The sequence below is a fragment of the Rhipicephalus sanguineus genome, chromosome 1, assembly GCF_013339695.2.
Source record: "Rhipicephalus sanguineus isolate Rsan-2018 chromosome 1, BIME_Rsan_1.4, whole genome shotgun sequence".
Lineage (NCBI taxonomy): Eukaryota > Metazoa > Arthropoda > Arachnida > Ixodida > Ixodidae > Rhipicephalus > Rhipicephalus sanguineus.
Window position 1 is genome coordinate 293,165,563 of NC_051176.1, and position 20,102 is coordinate 293,185,664.

Consider the following 20,102-nt stretch of genomic DNA (forward strand, 5'->3'; position numbering starts at 1 on the left):
AGAATCCCACGACGACTCCAATGGCATGGCCTGCACAGAGCCGTATATTCTCTGGGCCTGCAGAGAGGCAGACGCACATGATCTTGCGACTCCTCGAAATCCGGCAGTTCCACGCAGCGGGAGCTGGATGGAGACTGGAAGAGAAGACAGTGAGGCAACGCGCTTCCCTCGGCGCAGGTGTTGGAGCGCTGCCAAGTATAGGCCTCCCAAGCTTGGCCAGGGGGCGCTGCGCCGCACGCGTTTCGCCGCCTTTCTTCTCTCTCCGCAGCTGCCTTTTGAGAGCGCTGTCTCCGCACGTTCGCGCACCCTGCACGCGCTGTTGTCTGCTCGCCGTGCACGTGCAGCTTCATGTGTCGCTTGCTCTGAAGGTTTAGAAAGATCCCAGAGATGGAAAAAACGTTTTCACGGTGGGAATCTCACCAGAGAAGGACGGTTGATCGACCACCTTTTCGGGACTGAGCAGGTCGTCAAGGACGATGACGTTTGTGCGAGCGCTACGTGCGTGCCGATGCTGAACGGGCACATTTCTTTGACATGAATAGGAAGGTGACTGCGCGAGTTCTGTAATTATGTTACCGGTAAAACGCACATTCGTTGCGGCAGTCGTGTCTACTTGGAGCTATCAGCAAACATCCAGCACGCTTTCGCGTGCGTTTTCTATTGATAACTTTTCGATTGCTTGAATGCCAAGTTTGTCGTGCGGCTTTAAATTTATTACGAGCTCCGTGTGACGAGCATAAATTTACATCTGCCCTGTTGAGTCACTGGCTGCTTCGCAATGCGCAGTGTTCAGTTTCGTGGAAGTTTCACTTTTGGCGAGGTTTGCATAGGATGACAACGTCGGATCGCAAGTTTAATGCCGCCTTGGATTTTTTTAGAGCTCCCTTTGACAGCATAATGATACGCGCAAAAAAATAAATATTTCATGCCCACTTCGACCGTGCATGTTTCTTGCAGAGGCGTGTTTCATTTCGAATAATATCGACGCCTGATCACGCACCGTGTTCGCTTATTCGAATGTCGCTTTGGTTGTTACGACAGCTCGCTTGGCCAGCATCATACTATAGAGGGGCGTCGCCAAGGGGGGGGGGGGGGGGAGGGGTACGCAAGCAAAATTTTCAATTTTGCTTGCGTATATGTACAGGCACACGTACAAACGCACGCACGAACATAAAGTATGGTTGGACCCCCCCCCCCCCTCCCCCGAAAAAAATTTCTGGCTACGCCCCTGATACTATACAATACCCACTGGGATCGCGCATGTTTATGATTATGCCGAGATTTGTGCCCGATGATATGCGCATCTGAATTCGCGAAGCCATCGAAAATTTAATTGCCGCCTTGGTTCTTTTTTCAGCCCGTTTCCTAAGCGGCAACTATATATTGCCCGCGGCTCACGCGCATGCAAGGCTTTACATTACGTGCCGAACGCATGACATTATTACGAGGCACGCCGTGGTGGGGGACTTCGGATTACTGCATTTCGCTCCCATCGAAATGCAGCTGCCGTATGCGTGAATCGAACCCATGAACACGCGATCTTAGCAGCGCAACACTTCATGCCTGCTAAGCAATCACGGCGTGTCGCATGTAAGGTCAATATAAACGCTCAGTGCAAACATGCAACTTAATTCTGTTTACAGGGAGCCGCGACGGGAAATGTACCGCAATCAGCTGAATTAAACACTTAGTACTCACGGTACGTTATTTAAACTGTGGTGTAATAAGCCCACATGCTCCGCTGCTGTCACAGTACAAATGGTTGACTCGGAAAGCCAGCGCGCAATCTCGAAACGTACAGCGGCTGTCTATTTGTTGTAGCTTCGGTTCACAAACGCACTTCTTTTTCAAATGAGCACGATCATCGCGTTTCTCCCCGTTAATAGTTCGTAATACTGTGTACGACAAAAATTGCTCCAAGGGGACAAGACCGCGAAAGCATCGCTGCGAACTGCCATAATCCACTCTTGACGCCTCCACTCCTCGCATTGGAAACGGTAGAACTTGACGAGCAGTTTTCGGCTGTTCGTCATTTTAAAACTTTTGTGACAGTTCATAATGCAGCAAGACTGCATGCCTGCTTTCGAGTAGGGCGAATGAACGGCACCCATAGCGTGAAAAATGCGAGATAAAGGCCCCGGGGAGCACGTTCTCCGCGCGCGCAATGGGAAAACCAAGCAAGAGCGACCCGTCCGAGCTACCGGAGTTTTCCCCTCTCTCCACTGGGGCGGCGGACGGCGCTGCGCAAACTTGAGCGTTGGAGGCCTATAGAGTTTATGCTGCCAAGTACGCTCCCCTCGCACGCTTCCCTCGCAGGTGCGCGCGTACGTCACACTCTCCCTCACCCGCCGGAGCGCCCGCAGCTGCCGGCTCCAACGCCCGCTCGCCTTCCGTGTATGCGTTTCCAACAAACGTTTACACTAGTAAACGCTACACCGAGTTGCGCTTCAAACGGACTCTTCCAGCGCTCACCGCAACACCCGCGTTAGCGCCGTTCAACCCGTGACGCCACCCGTGCGCAACGCTGCTGCTTCGCATCCCATCAGGGTTCCCTTCGGGGAGATGGTCCAATTTTTTTTCTCCCCCCCCCCCTTTTTTTTGATACATGGTGCTGAAGCCAACAAGCGAGAGCACATTCCAATAAAGTTTTCAATCAATCAAGCAATCGTGAACACATGCGCTGACTGGCGGAGGCCTGGCGGCGGCGGGAAGCGGTGTGCGCGGTGCAGAAGGTGCAAACGAAAAAACGGGTAGGAAAGCAGATGCGGGAACGCGGCAAAGCAGGCAAAGCGCGACCGCGCGCCGTTGCTATAACTACGACAGAGAGATCCTCTCCGCCCGCGACTTTGCTCGATGACTGCGACATTCTTCCGCCGCTTTTCTTCATTCTTAAAGCTATCTGGCAAACACGCTATGAAGCAAGATCCGGCGTTGCAGAATGTGTTCCTTCCAGACAAACGGAGTCGGCGCTCCTGTCTGATCTTACCTCGCGGTTCTGACCACTTGCAGTCGCGCTCGGTGGTGTGGGTGGTAGTTCGAGAAAATGAAATACGCTTATTTCTGCAACCCAAAAGTATACCATAAGGGAGTCCAGTGCAGCGTCAATGGGGGAGTAAAAGAAGAGAGCAGAAAGCCGAGGCCACCTTCTAGCACCTATCCAACAAGGGCTGCGATCAGTGCTCTGGACTGTTGTAAATATGCGTGATCTCCCAAAAATGCACTGCGGAGGCATCAAGGGCGACGATGTCAGCCTTGTACTTCTGTTCAACTTAATTTCCTCAGCCTCCAACGACGCTGCGCCTTGCTTGGTTGTATAAAAAAGCATCTTTTCCTCAAACCACAACACCACCCACAGTATCGGGCGCCAGGTGAGGCCACCTCTGCTTAAGAAAAATTACGCGTAGCTTCAACTGACTTAACATCCCGAAGGCTGATTAAACAGCGGAGCCGGTCCATTGTCGAACATTCCAGAATGAGAATTCATGTTTCAAAAAGTGAAACATGAATCCCAGAATGAATGCAAAAACGAAGCTGAGGCCTCAGCTTTTTCAGGACGGTTATCAGCCCGTCCTCCTCTTCACACAAGCTGCTTCGCTCCCGCCATAGCTTTGCCTTTGCTCTCCTCCTCTCTGCCCAGCTTACCCTCTCCACGTTGGTACTCTTTCTCTACCTGGCTCAACTCGCTACACTAGGCTTCCCTCTCACCCACTATGCTTTACCCATGCTCTCACTCTCGTCAGCCTTCGCTCTCGCAGTTGGGCTAGAAAGTGCGGACAACAGAACCCCAGGGATTTACCTTTTCCTCTTCAAACCACTACCACCACCACCTCGGCTTTAAACAGCTCCGCTGTTAGAAACGGCGGGTGCCGGGCACTGGGAATCAAACTAGTGTCTCCTGCAATGTAGGCGGGTGCTCTCACCCCTTGACCACCGCTGCGGTGGTGTGGGTGTGGTCTGGGTACTCGTATTTCGAGAAGGCAGCATCTCCTTTCACTCTCCTTCCCCACCCCACGACGCTGCGCCGTGTGCCTTAGCCAGGATATGAAAAATTCTTGAACATAGGGTGTTGCTCGAGCCAACGTTTCGACCAAGCGGTCTTGTCTTCTTCAAGGCTGCAACAAGCCCGCATGTCGAAACATTGGTTTCAGCGATACCCATAGGTCGGCAAACTCACTCGTGAGTCCACTCACTCAGAATCAGATCGGGCTGTGAATCGGAGTCTGAGTGAGTCCGGGTGAGTAATATTTTGGTGAGTCTGAGTGAGTCCGAGTGAGTAATATTTTGGTGAGCCTGAGTCCGAGTAAGTCCAGCTGAGGAAAATATTGGTGAGTTCGAGTCCAAGTGAGCCCTTAGCGCAAAATATATTTTTTGAGCGAGTCTGAGTGAGCTGCACCTTTTATTGCCGACCTATATGGTCCTATCTACTCATTCAGCATTACTATCGGCCTTAAATCGACTTACATTTATACAGAAGTCTATTCACACATATCTCAACGCACTAGCATTCATGCGCCACCTCAATATTTATTGATCAGAGGCGTGAGCTGGGGGGGGGGTGGCGTAGCCTCTTTCACTGGAAGTTCTTGATAAGAATATCTCGTGTGAGTTGCGTATTTCATAACGACCTTACTGGATTGCAACCATTGATAAGTCGTACATGAAGGTGCAAGTTCAAAAGGTGTAGAGTGGAGCACTGATTATGTGAGATATTGGCGTTAAAAGAGCACTGACACCACAATAAAAAAAAAAAAACCCAGGCCTGCGCTGAAACCACAGCACAGTCACAGCGAAAGCTGGAAGAGCGGCGTTTCTAAAGCACCGTTGTAAGCTCTCCTGGGGCTACTAATACAAGTACACTAGCAAGGTACCCACTAGGCCATAAATCACAATTTTTGTGAAGTTCGGAAGCACCTACTAAGCCATTATCCGTCATTCTGCGGAGAAGCGAGGCACCAGCTACACGTTTGTAAGCATTATGTGCACTTTGTTGACGCGACGACTGAAGACGAAGAATTATGGCTCAACCCTTTGTAATGGGTTGGAAGCTTTAAACGGCCCACCAGTTATGTAATTTGCATTAGGTGACGCCCGGTCGCTATGTCCCTCTCCCGCCATACTGTATAACATACGTTGATGTGGGAGAGAGGGGGGGGGGGGGGGGGCGAAGAACTTTACTGAGACCCCGAGGAAATGGATCATGCGCTTATGGGCTTCCTTGGCAACTAATACAAGTGCACTTGCGAGGAACCCACTATGCTATAAATCATTGCAATTTTTGAGAAGTAGGAAAGCAGGCATTATGCCATTTTTCGTCATTCTACGGAGAGCCATGGTACCTGCTAAACGCATGTAAGGCATTATGCGCACTTTGTTGATGCTGTGCCTGATGACGAAGAATTATGGCGGAGCCCTTTGTAATGGGTTGTAAGCATTCAACAACCTTCTCGTTGCGCATTTCGCATTGTGTGACGCCTGATTACAGAATTCGCGTTGTGCGACGCTCGGTGTTTATTTTACTCTTCTACCACGCTATATTGCATATGTTAATGTGGTTCCTTCCCGACATGAAGCCTGTATAGGACCTTTTTGCAAAGCAGTTTCAAGCACCGGCCTGGCTCAGAGGTTGAATACTGGGCTCCCACGCAGAGGGCCCAGGTTCAAACCTCGTTCTATCCTGGAATTTTTTTCTTATTTCGTTTTTTTTTCTTATTTCGAGCGATAGTGGTTACGGACACCGGCGGCGGCGGCAGACAACTACGGCGCCAAAAACGGCCAGTGAAATGATCTCATAACAGCTTTCGCTGTAAAAGCTAATTTTACACTAACGGACTCAGGAGTCGACTCACTCAGGCTCATGTCATGCGGTGAGTCTGAGTCCGGCCGAGTAATGGTATGTTGGTGGAGTTTGAGTCCGGTTAGGGAAAACTTTTGGCGAGTCTGAGTCGTAGTGAGCACAGGTGCAAAATATATGTCTTGAGCGAGTCTGAGTGAGCTCCAATGTTTTTGGCGAGCTATGGCGATACCCTGTATTCCAAGAATTTTTCATCTCTTCAAGCTTCCATCATCCGTTGAACTTCTGCCTTATTTAGACAGGGTATATTATTGCAGGGGAATGTCCGAACCCTTTATATGTATATGTCCGTGCGCATATGCAGCACGTGCTATCACCAGAACACGGGTAACCACCTTGCATTCTGTCATGTAGGTCATTCTAGTTTTCATAGTGACTGGCAACAATGGCCCCCTTCGATATTCAGTTTCGGCAGCCAGCTGGCTCTGACCCTAAAGTTCCTCTACTCACAGAGGTAGAGGGTCTTTATCTGGTCCTGATAGCAAACGACGTCATGGTCACGCGTGCTGTCGAGACCATGATAAATCCTAGAGAGCTTGCAGACCAAATTCACCAGGGTCTAATCATACTGGCACTACAAATGAAGATGATCTCATTTGTGACAGGCAGCTGATTTACACAAAAGGAACCAGGGGCGTAGCCAAGGGGGGGGGTGTTGGGGGGTTCAAACCCCCCAAAATTTTTCAATTTTGCTTCCGTATATATACACGCACACATACAAATGCATGCACAAACATACACAAAGTATGGTTTAACCTCCCCGAAAAAAATTTTTGGCTACGCCCCTGAAAGGAACAAAAAGCCATACCATAACTGATTGGACTAAGCTGCACAAGATCGAGTGCTTGTAGTGTCCATTTTTACTCATACAGAGCCAAATAAATGCTCCTTTTGTAGTTAACTTTTTATACTTATTTAATGGTTATTCAAGTTCCAATTGTCTAAGTAACCATCCTTTCCTTTTTCGATATCAGTAAAGTTTTAGCATCATCATCATCAACTTATTTAGACCCACCTGGCATGTTATTTCTTTTTTGGGAGCACTTCTGATAAGATAACCAAACCTTAATGGTCCCTTCGATTCGAGGGAGTCTATACTGTGTATATATATGAGTAGACTATGTGTACAAGGTTTTTCTTGAAACACTATTGCAAGTGCAAACACCATTGCAAGAAAAACTAAAGCAGTGCTCGGTACATAAACCAATTACATCAATTAAATTTTAAAATAAACCTTGGGGTGCATTATCTTATAGAAGAGTATCGTCATGTAAAAACGTTGGAATACTGAATTTTCAGAATCAAATTTGGATATTTGAAAAAAATGACTCGGAATATTGAAGATATGTAAACATTTTATTTGTTTATTTCCATAGTCTCAGGGCCCAAAGACATTGCAGGGAGAAGTGGGAATAGTTAATTAGAGCTTCTTTGAAAATGGCAACAATAGAGGTGGGAAGGCTGTTTTATTGATTCGCCATTCTTAGGATATAGGAGCTGAAATAAGCATTGGTCCAACATGAGCGAACACCAAATTTGAGTGAATCATTGGTAAATGATGACAAGGTCGGCATATAGTAACAATTGCTTTGGAATTGGTCAGTTGTAATACACACTGCATGTGGATCAGACGGCGGCAGCGAACTTTATGGAGGCAAGCTAAGTCAAGTAATTTGGTGTTTTGTTTCATACATGATACACTTGAGAAACGTGAAACGTTAAAAATGGGTGGCTCACTTTCGTACTGACTATAGTATCCTACTTGGGTCTCAAATCATGCATGCATATTCAAGTTTAGACATCACTTGACATATCATTGGCATCGCAGCATAGTTGACATGCACGCTCCAGAACCGGTTGCTAGTAATGTGAACAGTGAGATACTTGTAGGAAGGAACCAAAGATCTACAGTGGTCTAAGTAGTGTATTGGTGTTAAGGCATCAAAAGTGCATGAATTTGCACTTGTCATTGTTATGCTGTCAGCAGCACCAAGAAGTGATAGTATTTAAATCGGACCAGTAGGCAGCACAATCATTAGTAATAATTTGACAAATTACACAGTCATCAGCAAAAAGATCACCTGCAAAAGATAAAAGCTGCATTTTAAAGGAAACGAACTTCTAATAACCACATTGTCTGATTGCAATGAACGAGTTTGACACTAGAAAACTAACCATTCTTATGAATGAATGGTTCCACAAACTTGCATGACATACTGGTAAATGATATACAGGGTGTTTCTTTTTTTTTTTTTTTTACAATACAGATTTTTTATAAAAATTCTATGACGGTCGGGTTCCTGTCGTTTTCGCACATAACTCTATGTTGAGGCAGAAATACTTTTCTGCAGCTAAAATCTCGTTGACACGACGAATTAACAAAAACTCGGTAATTAACTTTTTAATTATTGACTTGACTGCAGTGGTTTTATATATATGCCTGTAATTCAAGGTGTACATCTCACCTTCCAAGCATTTGACATGGTACAGTTCTGTTCAGGCACTGTGAATGAAAATAAACTTAGAATTATTACTAGTACCGTCGGCACCAGATGAGGCTGCTGTGTGCCCGGCGGCACGGGGAGTCGTACCCAGTACATCCCACAATGGAGGCGGACGCTCTAACTTTACCTTGATTGCTTTGGTTAGCTTAATTTGCGCGCGGCACGAAAGAAGGCAAAGACCTGTCGTGCCAGTCGTCCGAAACTTCTCTCCAGCTGAAACGTCTTCTATGCGCCTACGGATGTGCGTCACAAGGATCTCTCCGCTGCACTTCCGCTGCTTCCGCTCTGCCCACTGCAAAACTTTTCGGATTTTCGGCAATGGCGTAGCAGCAATGGACGTTCGTTGGCTGTTGCTCAGTCGCTTGGGTGTTCGCGGTGCCTCTAGAATGATCTGATATTTACTGTTCAAGTGTAATCTTCCAGCAAGAAGTGATGGATCTGGTGCAGCGGGTGTTCACATTTCTCACTTTCTTTGTTTGCTGCGGTTGTTTAGCGTTCCTGACCGTGTCGCTTGCTACTCAAGAATGGATCGAGGCGAAGCCAGTTATGTTAGTTTATGTGAGCAATAATTCTATACAGCAAGCTGAAAATGAAGGGAAATTCAAAGGAGAAGTGTCTTTTGGACTATTTCATGGCAAAAAGACGCTCAATTACGGGCTGGGCCCGAGGCACTCAACTTTCAGCAGTAAGTATGTTTTGACAGTTACTAAGCCTATTTCCTCATTTATTCGCCTTTCAGAAAATAAAAGTCTGAAAGTCTTTCAAATGGTATTTGTTTAGCATTAGGCATGGTGTACAGCTCTTTGGCTCTTCAATAGCTGGTGTGTCGCTTTGTGGAGTGACTTGTGCTCGCCTTTCTTTTTTTGATTGCATAGTTAAAGAAGAGCTGCAGAAGAATCCGACGCTAATGATCTTCGGCCTGTGGCTCGTGACAGTGCTTGGCATTTCCTTGGCTGTCGTTTTCGGGCTTGTGAGCTGCATATTTGCGATCGTCAACTCGGTGATGACGCCCGTAGAAGCAATCACGGGAAGGGCCGGCCTGTACCTGTGGAATACTGTCGGAGGTTGGTGTCATGACGGGCCATTTCTTTCAAGGAAGTGTCTTGCGTGAAGTGAGGACGTAGCGCTAACAATTCTTGAAGTTACGCCCAGCGTGTTGGCAAAAATAAATCCAGCCTATTAGGCACTCCCACTGTTTGGTTTTGGTGGTGCAGCGGGCTGATGCGCCGTGGACCGCCCGGTGTTGCAATGACGTTAGTTCGAATCGCGCGTTTATTATTTTTTCGGTGTTTTTCTTATTCTGAAATATAATTTGAACATTAACACTACGGCTTCGTCGAAGTCTAGCCGTAATTTTCTTTTGAGGCAAAACAGTGGGAGTCGAATGCGCACCGCGAACAACATGCTTGACGTAACTTTCTCTCGACAGTTCACTTTTCTGTTTAAATGGAGGCGAAAAAAAGGGCTCTCTTGTGATTATAACCATGTACTGTTGACGCTGCTTATTTTGTAAAGAAACCGTTAAAAGTCCCCGGTTATGAACTCAACACATCATTGGAAGGGGCTAGTCATGTCATGAGGGTACAAGTGGTTCTAGTTTTCTTGAAATAGTACTTTGGTGGACCCTCAGTACCAGTGGCTGTGGCCTCAGGCCACGGGTCCCGAGTTATTTGTTTTACGATTGTGAGAGCAGTTAGCATCAGAGCAACAGTATTGTAATGCTGATAACTTTTGCGTTCCTGTAGCAAGGAGTTTAACCTATGACACTGTTTAACAGGAGAATGCCCTATTCACTTAGCAACCATATCCAGCAGTAGTCACGCATATTTATTTACCAATACGTGTAATGCTCCACTTATACATGTTTGTCTTTTCACAAGTGAAACACCCTCATGCAGTGCCCTTTTTACGGCACGTGAGGTACTCTAAACCTCAAGAGAATGCCTGAAAAGGCCCATTTTTATCCTGTTGTTCAAAAGCGAAGTTTGCCATTTTTTGTTTGTGTTGTAGACTTGCACAGACAGTTGAGTTTTTTTTTTTTTAACAATGTAGTGTGAAGGTGGTGCAAAAAGTATGAAAGCAAATAACATACAAGTTATGTTGTTGAACAGAGTAAGGGATGGAGTCGGCTGAAGAGCGTCTGTCCTATCTTAGGTTCCTTCATACCTTCTGCTCAACAACCCAACTCATGTGATGCATAAGCTAGGACACTTTATTAATGTTTTCCAGACTCTGTCAGTGTTGGAGTGTTATGCAATTGCATAAGCAGCATTTTATACCGGTGTCACGTGGTCACTTTATATCATGATCGGGCCTGCGCCTGATTAAGAAAATCACAATTCATGCATTGTAGTCCTCTCCTTGCGTGATTTAAGCGATGTTTTGGCCCTCTAGCTAAGTGTGCTAGAAAACGCTGAAACAAGAAAAGTAAACAGTTCAGTCAGAACACTCGTGAACAAGCTTTTATAAGCAAGGAAGGGTATTCTGTGAAATTGAAATATCCAAATTTGCATACTTCGTAAATCAGTATTTGAAGCCATGACCATGAGTTCTGAGAGTTGCAGACGATGAGTGGACAATGATTTTTTTTTTGTCATGATCTGTAGTGACAACTGAAATAAGTTTCTTTAAAAGACTGGATTTATAGACCTTTTCACAGGAGAGAAGAAACGCCGCCATGCTGGCCTGTGTGCGGGAGTACAAAGACTGATGTCAGAGGATTATGGCGGCGCCTAGCGAGCCGTCTGAGAAAAGGTCTATAGTACACTGTTTTCAGCATAATAGACAAAATGTCAAAAATGCTTTGGACCCCCTGACGACATCTGGTGCCCTTGAGCTCTCCGAAAATAGATTGGATCGTTGGACCATGTAGCGTCAATTTCAGTCATGAAATCTGATCTGGATTGGGCCCAATCATGATGAAGAGTGACACCAGTATTACACATCATGTTTATTAAGATGTTTTCATGCTGCACCAATGGTATGCTCCGAAAAATTGTGTGCAACCCCTATGTGTGGAAGGGGTAGACTATGTCTGATAAACATTTCCTAGAAAAAGTAGTCTGGACCGCCGAATAGCAGAAACGTATTTGCTAGTATTTTGTTAGCAGGGCTTAAAGGGACAATAAAGGCAAATGACAATTTATGTCAGAGTGAAAGCTCAATGTATGACAACGTCTAAAACGGCAATATTATCAACAGCAGTGCCCTACTTACCGAGAAATTAATCGCACGATGAGTGCCACGAGCGGGACATTTTGGAAGTGATCCCGATGACGTGAGAGAGTCGGACTACAATTAATCGCTCGTAATCAAACTAGCTGCAATAAAAAAAGAATCTTCCGTGCATCAAGAGACGTAATAAAATGCTACTTGTTCGTTTCTGTTTGATTGATGGAAAAAATAACCTCTTTGACGTTGCCATGGGGAATGGCGCGCGTGGTTCAAAGGTTCCGTTTTCGCCGAACTTCTCTTTGCTCATGCTGTCGCGTTTCAGTGGTAGTTTTGGTATCGCGTACTGCCGTGTGTGTTTTGCGCGCTCGTGAAAGTCGCTCTGCCAGAAGGTTTGACAAAATTCGGCATGCATGTGATGTTGCCGGATGCCCGAATGGTGCACGCCGCTGCGCAGTTAAGGCGGCCAACATTGGGCACGGCAACAGTGACATGAGAAAGACCGCATTCAGGTGGGTGATTTGAAGTGTGCTAACGCGATGTGGACCACTAAAACGTGATTTTATTTCAAAATAAGCACTTCCTTGGCACAAAAGTAGCACTACGAGGTTTCTGGACTGCTTTTTCAACAATCAAAGTCGACTTAATATTTGCCTTTAGTGTCCCTTTAATTTCCTTCTTCGCGATCTTTTTTCAAGTTTCACAGAAATATGGGGCAGCTTTGTGGACCTAGCTCATATGGACAGGTGCTCCCGAAGTGAGCTTGCTCCTGGAAACTATTGACGTCACCTTTTTCTGTGCCATTTTTTATTCTTCCTATCGACTAAGTGCCTTGTTTCACCTTTGCTGCCTCGGTTTCTGTTATCCTTATCCTGACATGTGGGTAGCAAGAGAGGTGTGTAACTTGCAAGCTTGTGGAAGAATATGTTTTGCATTAGGTTATGGGGATGAGCACTGACCAAGCAGCATTATGACTTTCACTTTTTTTGTAAAAAAAAAATTATTCCCAGCTGCTTTGACTTGCGTTAAACATTGTGCACGTTCAGTGCCTGCTTTAACCTGATATGACAGTCCCAGGCCACAGTAATGCTTGAGCTTGGAAGTGCACACACTTCTGCAATCAAATTGCTGGTGCACAGTCATGTGGGACACAACTCATTCTTTTCTTGCACAGAAGCCTTATGTCTGTGCCTTGAGATGGACTGTTAGCCACTCCGGTGGTGCATTGGTTAGGATGCCCAGCTGCTGACCTGAAATATGCGGCTTCGATCCCGGCCGCATGGTTGTATTTTTGATGGAGGCAAAAATGCTAGATGCCCATGTACTTAGATTTAGGTGCACGTTAAAGAATTCCAGGTAGTGTAAATTGTATTTAGGGCCTTAATTCGTAAAATATATTCTTCATCCTGTATTTTTTGTTTACATGCTTGTGTTGAAAAAATTACCGAAGGGGTTATTTCACAATCTACAACCGCATGACTGCCCTTCTTTTCTCATGATCAAGTGAAATAGTGAGAGCATTTCTGCCATGATATCTGCAATGGATGGAAATGTTTATCTAGCTCTTCATAAAGACTGCATAGCAGTTATTTATGTGTTCAAATGTAAAATGCAACTTGCTTCTCCAAGGTGCTCATAAACTCAATATTACCTGCTCCATAAATTGCCCCCCCCCCCCCCCCAAAAAAGTCCTCGGTAGTGGATAAAACGTATAAAGTACCTTATGATTGAATAGACCAAGAAAACAACAAATGTATTCTTGGTCCATTCGATTGCTGTTCGAAAATGAGCTTTCAGGTGCTACCGAGTGATGTGTACCAATGATATCACCAAAGGCTTTGCAATTTCACTATGAAACCTTGTTTTCCCCTTTGTTTTTTGACACATCTTTGGCATATGCAAATGTCATTATTTTTCGGAGTAAGCAGGCCTATTTGGTGTAAAGGTGCCTGGGCTGTAGGCAGTGAGTGTATATCAAGCCATAATGTCAGTGTGAAATACAGTGAAGCACAGCTCTGTACAAGCAGCATTCCCCCTTGGAAAAAAAAACAACAGAATTCAACGAATTTTTTCTCGCACACCGCATGCATCCCCATCTCCGCAAATAATCGTGTAACGACGCAAAAATTGTCATGAAGGGCCTCTTATTAGTCCTTGTCTATAATTTTGATAGTTCATGGGAAGTTGTAAAATGTTGTCCAGAAATTCAACGCTTTCATGAAAAAGTTAAATAAAAATAGAAGAAAATATGCTGCAAGGTAGTGGTGCAGGAACGCAAGCAACCTTCCTTGTAGCAGGACATTTTTTCTTGCTTCAACCACCTCCTGCAAGCAACATTCTTCCTCTGCCTATTTCCATATTATTATCAGTGCACTTCCTCCCCCCTACGCTGCAGCTTTAACCTGCATGGTCACTAGGCGATGGTGTGTGAACAAGTAGCCAAATATTGCTATACTTACAGCAGGGAGCCTAAAATACTCTTGGAGTACCATGTTTATAGTCCGAGTTTTGCTGATGATGACTATAGTCCCACCATTTTTTCAGGTTTCTTTTGCCTGGTGGCCATCATTTCCTGGGTGGTGCAGTTCTACCTCAAGCTGAGCCACAATGTTATGACTCAGGATGAGCAGAATGACAAATGGACATCGGAAGGGCGGGCATCACTGGGCTACAGCTTCTATTTCTTAGTGGTAGCTCTAGTGCTCTTTTCACTGAATGTTTGCATATTGGTGGTGGCCAGCTTGCAGCCATGGGGCTGGAAGAAGCCAAAACACATCACACCCAAAAATCCTGAGGGTGTGATCATGCTCTACTAATATGGCGCCTACAAATTGTCAGTTACGAGGCATCCATCGCATTTTAAGGCCAATGTAACTATGTCGTGAGGTTCAGTGTCAAAAGCTACCACCTGATCAACATGGGCCAGGATGACATAATTATATTCCAGTGCTACCCCTTTTCATGCACTATCTTAGGTCCAAGCATTGCCCTGATTGAATTATCGCCTAGTTTGGCTAGCCATGACAGTGAATAAAAAAAGTATAAATTTTTATATTATTATGCCATCCATGGCTTCAGATGTCCGTGCTTTACAGAGCCCTTGGCTTATGCAAGCCATTTGTAAACTTAGTGCCTTCTTAAGTTTAAATATTTCAGCGGCTGTGTTGCAGTGTCCTAGCTTGAAAAATATTGGTGTTAATGCTACTTGCACTGGTCCACTCCTACTCACTATCAACTTTTAGGTGCAATGAATGCTACAGGGCACATTAGCCAGTAAAAGGAGCAAATGTGCAGATTGTGTCAATCTGCGCCCATGGCCGCTTTCTCTGAGAACAGAACACACAACACAGCAAGTGGTACACCTGATCTTCTGCAGTTGCATGTTGCACGTTGCACTGGACATTTACAAATAATTAGTACAATGTAGTGTCGGTGACTGACACTTCAAGCTTGATAATGCTGGCAGAGATGAATTTACAAGCAGTTATTTTGGGACATTAGAAACTATGTAACCACCTGTGTGGTCCATGACAATAATAAAACTATTTTTGATTTGCAACTAATCGACACTGAAGCACTGAGCTAATTTTATTGCATACTAGGCAGAGACATGACAATGAGCACTCCTCACAGCTTTTGCTGTTGTACTACAAGTTGATTCTGAGCTGGAGTATAGCTTCCTTGATTAATATAATGTAATAATTAGAACTTCGCCGACCGATTACCTTAAGCCTGTACTGCCATAATAATTATACAAACACAGCCTTCGAACAATGGTGACAGCCAACCTTAATGCAGCCTGTGATCACAGCAAGATACACATAGGAATTTGGTGTACCTGCAGCTGTTATCATTCTCATGTCACATTTCATACATCTCTATGTTCCAAATGATTTGTTCAACCCAGACCTTTTTATATATACTTGTTCTGAAGTCAAGAAGTTTTCTTTCTACGGCTTGACACTGAGAGGAAGTGAACATGTCTGTACTTTATTCCAACGGGTCATTGAAGCGTGTTTATATAGGATACCATTTTGCGGCAAAGAGCTGATGGTATAAAATATATTGCTGCAAGTAATAGCTTGCTTAGTTGAAGTGTGCTGTCGAGTTGAATTTGAAAGGCAATTCAATGCCTTTCCCGAGAGCCCAGTGAAAACTTGATGAGCACACTATTGTTGTGCGAAACATTTTTTGTGTGCCTGTTTGAATTGTATACTGGGCACTGATAATTTTATGAAAAAGTTGTCCGTCCATGTGAGAAGTTGATCTTCACCATAAAGCCTGAGGAGCATTTTGAGCAGCATGTTCTACAACATTTTGACGCTTGCTCTTAAGATTGCACTTTTCTTTATACCGTGAAAGTCCACCACACGAAAAGGTGCCATTTTTGTACCATGTACATTCCATCTCACCTATTTAAGCATACTAACGTTCGCCTCAATTTTCAAAGCACATTTTTTAAAATGCTGGCTTTCATAATGTTTTGATGCAGTTTTATGTATTTACATGCAAAATAAAGTTTCTACTTTTTGCATAAAGTTTTGAATCTTTCAGTCAACCTTACTGTAGGCATTTATTTTTCTGTATGTTGATCGAGATTTGAGAACATCCCTTCTCTGATTGTTGCATACCCGCCGAAGTGGTCTAGTGGTTATGGTGCTCAACTGCTGACCCGAAGGTCACGGGTTTTGAATCCCGGCTACATTGGCTCTATTTTCAAGGCTAAGAAGGCCAGCGCTCTTAATAATTCAGTAGGTGAGTCTGAAATTTTATATTTGTTCAATACAAACCTAATAGCGTTTCTTTGGTTCCTTTATATTTTATAAGTGTTATGTTTAGTATATGGAAACCATGCAATGTTAGCATATCCGAGAACTGTGCAGATAGAAGTTTTGTATGTTAAGAGCTTGATGTTTGGATGGTGCAAGACGAAGGCGTCTTCTAAGGAAGAATAGCTTCTTTAAGGCAGTTGATGTAATGTTGTTAATGTGAGAGTCTCATCTAAGATCGTGTGCAAGTATCAAACCAAGGTATTTGTATTCTTGAACACGAGTTAGCTGTATGTTATTTGCGGTATATGGGAACTCGAACATGGGTCTTTTTCTGGTAATTGTTGGAGCAGCTGATTTATTAATGTTAAGGGTCATTTGCCAGTCAGTGCACCATTTAGAACCTGAGTCCCGAGCATCATTTAAAGTTATGTGGTCCTCAGGAGAGTTAATTTCATGATAAAGTATACAATTTAGATGGTAAATCATTGATAACAATTAGGCAGAGAACTGGAGCCAGTACTCGCCCCTGGGGCACACCAGATGTGACGGGAGATAGAGTTGATGCCTGACGGTTAATTCCTACAAACTGTAATCTGTTAGTAAGGTAATCTTGGATCCAGGAAACGACAAGTCCGTTTCCCAAAGTTGATTCGATTTGAGTCGTGAGTTTACTGAGTGAAACATGATCAAAAGCTTTCGAAAAGTCTGGTAGGAGAAGATACATTTGTTTTTGGTTATCGTTACTGAATGATATGTCGTGGATTAGCTCAACAAGCTGAGTGACAGTAGAGAGACCTTTTCGAAAACCTTGTTGGTCAGGTGAAAGGACGTTTTCTTCTTCAAGGTATGTGGTTATGCTTTTAAGCACGATGTGTTCCAGTAGATTACTGATGGAACTGGTTAGGGAGATGGGCTTATAATTGGAGACTTCCACTTTGCTCCCGGATTTATGCACTAGAATGATTTTTGTGACTTTCCCATCTCGTGGTAATGTACTATCGGCATCAAATGAAACCCAAACAGCGGCAAGCCTTCGTAATGGTATAGTGCGCGCCATCCAGTCATCACCATGAACAGGCGTGCATCCGGTTTGGCCGCACTGCGCATATGCGCGCCTGTCCATGGTGATAACTGGACGGCGCGCACTATACCATTACGAAGGCTTGCCGCTCCTCGGGTTTCATTTGACGCCGATAGTACATGTTGATAAACATGTCCATTACCACAATGCAACAATTTGGAGACTAGCTGTCTCCAGATTCCTTTTGGATTTTACAATTCTTGAACGAGGCATAGTGAATACTGCCAAGAGGCAGAAAAAAAGTCATACCATACTTATCCTATTGCATGATAATCTTGCCCATTTATTTGTACGACTATCTTGTCATGCAAGCAGTGTTTTTATGCTGATGCTTTAATGGCAGTTCTAATGATGACATGGGGAATTTTTGTCATTTGTGGCATCTGTGTACTCTGTATAAAATGGTAACAATGTTGTCAAGAGGCACATGCAACGCCATTACTGCAGTGCTGTTTGCTTTCAGGTAGGTGTACGGAAAGAACATCTGCACAAGTGATGGCTTAGCTCTCTGTGGACAGGTGTAGCACCCAAGTTAATTTCTCTTTACTGCTAAGTTGAACATTGACAGGGTGAGAAACTCTGCTAATGCTGTGTCCTTAATTGCATTGTAGCTCGTGTATTCAATATAGTGATGTATTTGGCAGCAAGATCAAGAATGCTGCAATATTTAGTGTTTCTTCATTACAAACTTTTCCATTGATAAAAAATTCATAAACAGGGGGTGTGCTGGAGCCGACGTTTCGACAAGCGGACTTGTCTTCTTCAAGGCTGCAACAAGTCCGCAACAAGAAAAGTCCACTTGTTGAAACGTTGGCCCCAGACCTCCCGTTTACAAATTTTTCATTGCAAGCTTCAGTCTTCCCGACTCCAAACTTTTTCATTGAAGTCACCTAAGAGATGCCGTGTAAAATATACCAAAAATGTTTGTTTGTATTGTTATGGCTAAAGCCTTGGGGGAACCCCAACGGCTTTTGCAGAGTGCCGCGGAACCCCTAACGTTTTCTTTAGCGCGAAGACAATCGAAAGCGGGAGTTCTTCTGGTCTGAACTGGTTTGGACACCCGATATCATCTTCCGTATCTCGGCTTGCAGAATTACCAAATTGATCCCCGTGCATGTTTTATAAATTGCGCTCACGAGCATGAATTACCAGTGCGCTGCGCACTCTGTTGTCGTGGGTCTACAAATCGCGCAAGTTTCATGGTGCGCACTAGACGACGAGTTTTTAGTGCTGCTACCACGTGGGTCTCGCTACCCGTGCAGAGACTCGGATGTGCGAATGAGGCGGGCGATGGCTTTGTTAAATGCAAAATGCAATGCAAATTTTCTTGTCTAAGTAAATAAATTGGGTGCTAATGGGGGTAAAACAGGAGAGGGTCGTATTCGTTCTGACCACTCGCGGAACCCGAAAATGTCCTTGTCCTTCATGGAACCCAGTTTAAGAACCAATGGACTAGTGCAGGGGACACGGTGGGGGCTGCATGGCAAAGCGGAGGGGGGGGGGGGTTGCTTTGCAGGCAACGAGAAAAAAAAATCCGCATATTGACAATAATCTACAAAACTGCAATATACATCATGTTTAGTTTCAGCACGCATGTCGAAAGTTGCAATTTACAAACAATGGTTACAAGCAAAAGAAAAAACTCTTCCAATGCGACTTTTCGCACTGAACATTTTTAGCCAACTCACAAATATGTCCATCAAGGTTGCTCACCGACGGACGCAGAAATTCGTGGTGTTCATCGGTTAGTCGGGAACGCAAGTTTGATTTAATGAACTTCATTCTCGAGAAAGTATGTTCGCAGACGTATGTACTACCGAACACTGTTATCACAGCTGCTGCTAGATTCTTCAAACTCTAAAACATTGAGTCTGTGAGGCTAGCGTAAAACTTCACAGCGTCTTTCGCATCAAATGTGTTTTTGAGCTCATTGTCTGTTCGCAGACCAGCCAGTTCCAACTCTTACATATTCCCACCTTAAAAGGATTCTGAAAAATTCGGATGCCACTCGAATGTTTTTGAAAATCAGAGAACCAGAGGCGTAGCCAGAAATTTTTTTTTTTTTTTGGGGGGGGGTTCAACCATACTTTATGTATGTTCGTGCGTGCGTTTGTACGTGCGCGTGTATATATACGCAAGCAAAACTGAAAAATTTTGGGGGGGGGGGGGGGGTTGAACCCCCCCCCCCCCCCCCTGGCTACGCCCCTGCAGAGAACCTAACTTCCAACTCTCTCCTTAAATCCCATAATATTTGACAGTTTTTTCTGTGGGAAGCAGTGTGCTCGTATTTCCAGCAAAGCTTTTGCAGCAAGGGAAGTGACAAAGATTAGACTCACTAGCCTGCTGTTGGAAAAGGTTGAGTTTCAGCTCAAAAGCCTTAATGTCTGCTAGCATGCCGGACACGAGTTTCCCTTTTCTTTGAATGAAGGTCCTTCTCACCTGTTATTTACTCAAAGAATCTTTCTTCCCCCTTTTTTTGGACCGTGCAAAGAAAGGAAGCGAAGACGTTATCTGGCAAAGTGTGAAGATGGGAGACAATGAAAACTGGATGCAACCTTTCTTTGTTCCTATCTAACCCCATTTGAGGTCAAAACTGCCATGTAGGCCTTCAGATAGGAAGTGACAACAGGAGGGCGGGGGGTGTTCTGATGTCGTGCCAGGGGCCGCAGGTTGCCGACCCCTGGACATTCTTAGCCAATCTTTGATTCAACTGACCACTTGAA

The 20,102-nt window shown here is 44.7% G+C and overlaps 1 protein-coding gene across 1 annotated transcript; it reads left to right on the forward strand.

The window, feature by feature from the left end:
- The first annotated feature begins 8,651 nt into the window (after positions 1–8,651).
- LOC119379284 (uncharacterized) lies at positions 8,652–16,064 on the forward strand. The gene is made up of 3 exons (XM_037648551.2): positions 8,652–9,040; positions 9,231–9,419; positions 14,071–16,064. Exons 1-3 carry the CDS (start codon positions 8,788–8,790, stop codon positions 14,340–14,342), a joined length of 714 nt encoding a protein of 237 aa, XP_037504479.1. The 5' UTR covers positions 8,652–8,787; the 3' UTR covers positions 14,343–16,064.
- The last annotated feature ends 4,038 nt before the right edge of the window (positions 16,065–20,102 follow it).

Coding starts and splice junctions, on each gene's coding strand:
- LOC119379284 (XM_037648551.2), top strand. CDS start 8,788: ATGGATCTGGTGCAGCGGGTGTTCACATTTCTCACTTTCTTTGTTTGC. Junction 9,041..9,230: donor GAGGCACTCAACTTTCAGCA/GTAAGTATGTTT, acceptor TTGATTGCATAG/TTAAAGAAGAGCTGCAGAAG. Junction 9,420..14,070: donor CCTGTGGAATACTGTCGGAG/GTTGGTGTCATG, acceptor CCATTTTTTCAG/GTTTCTTTTGCCTGGTGGCC.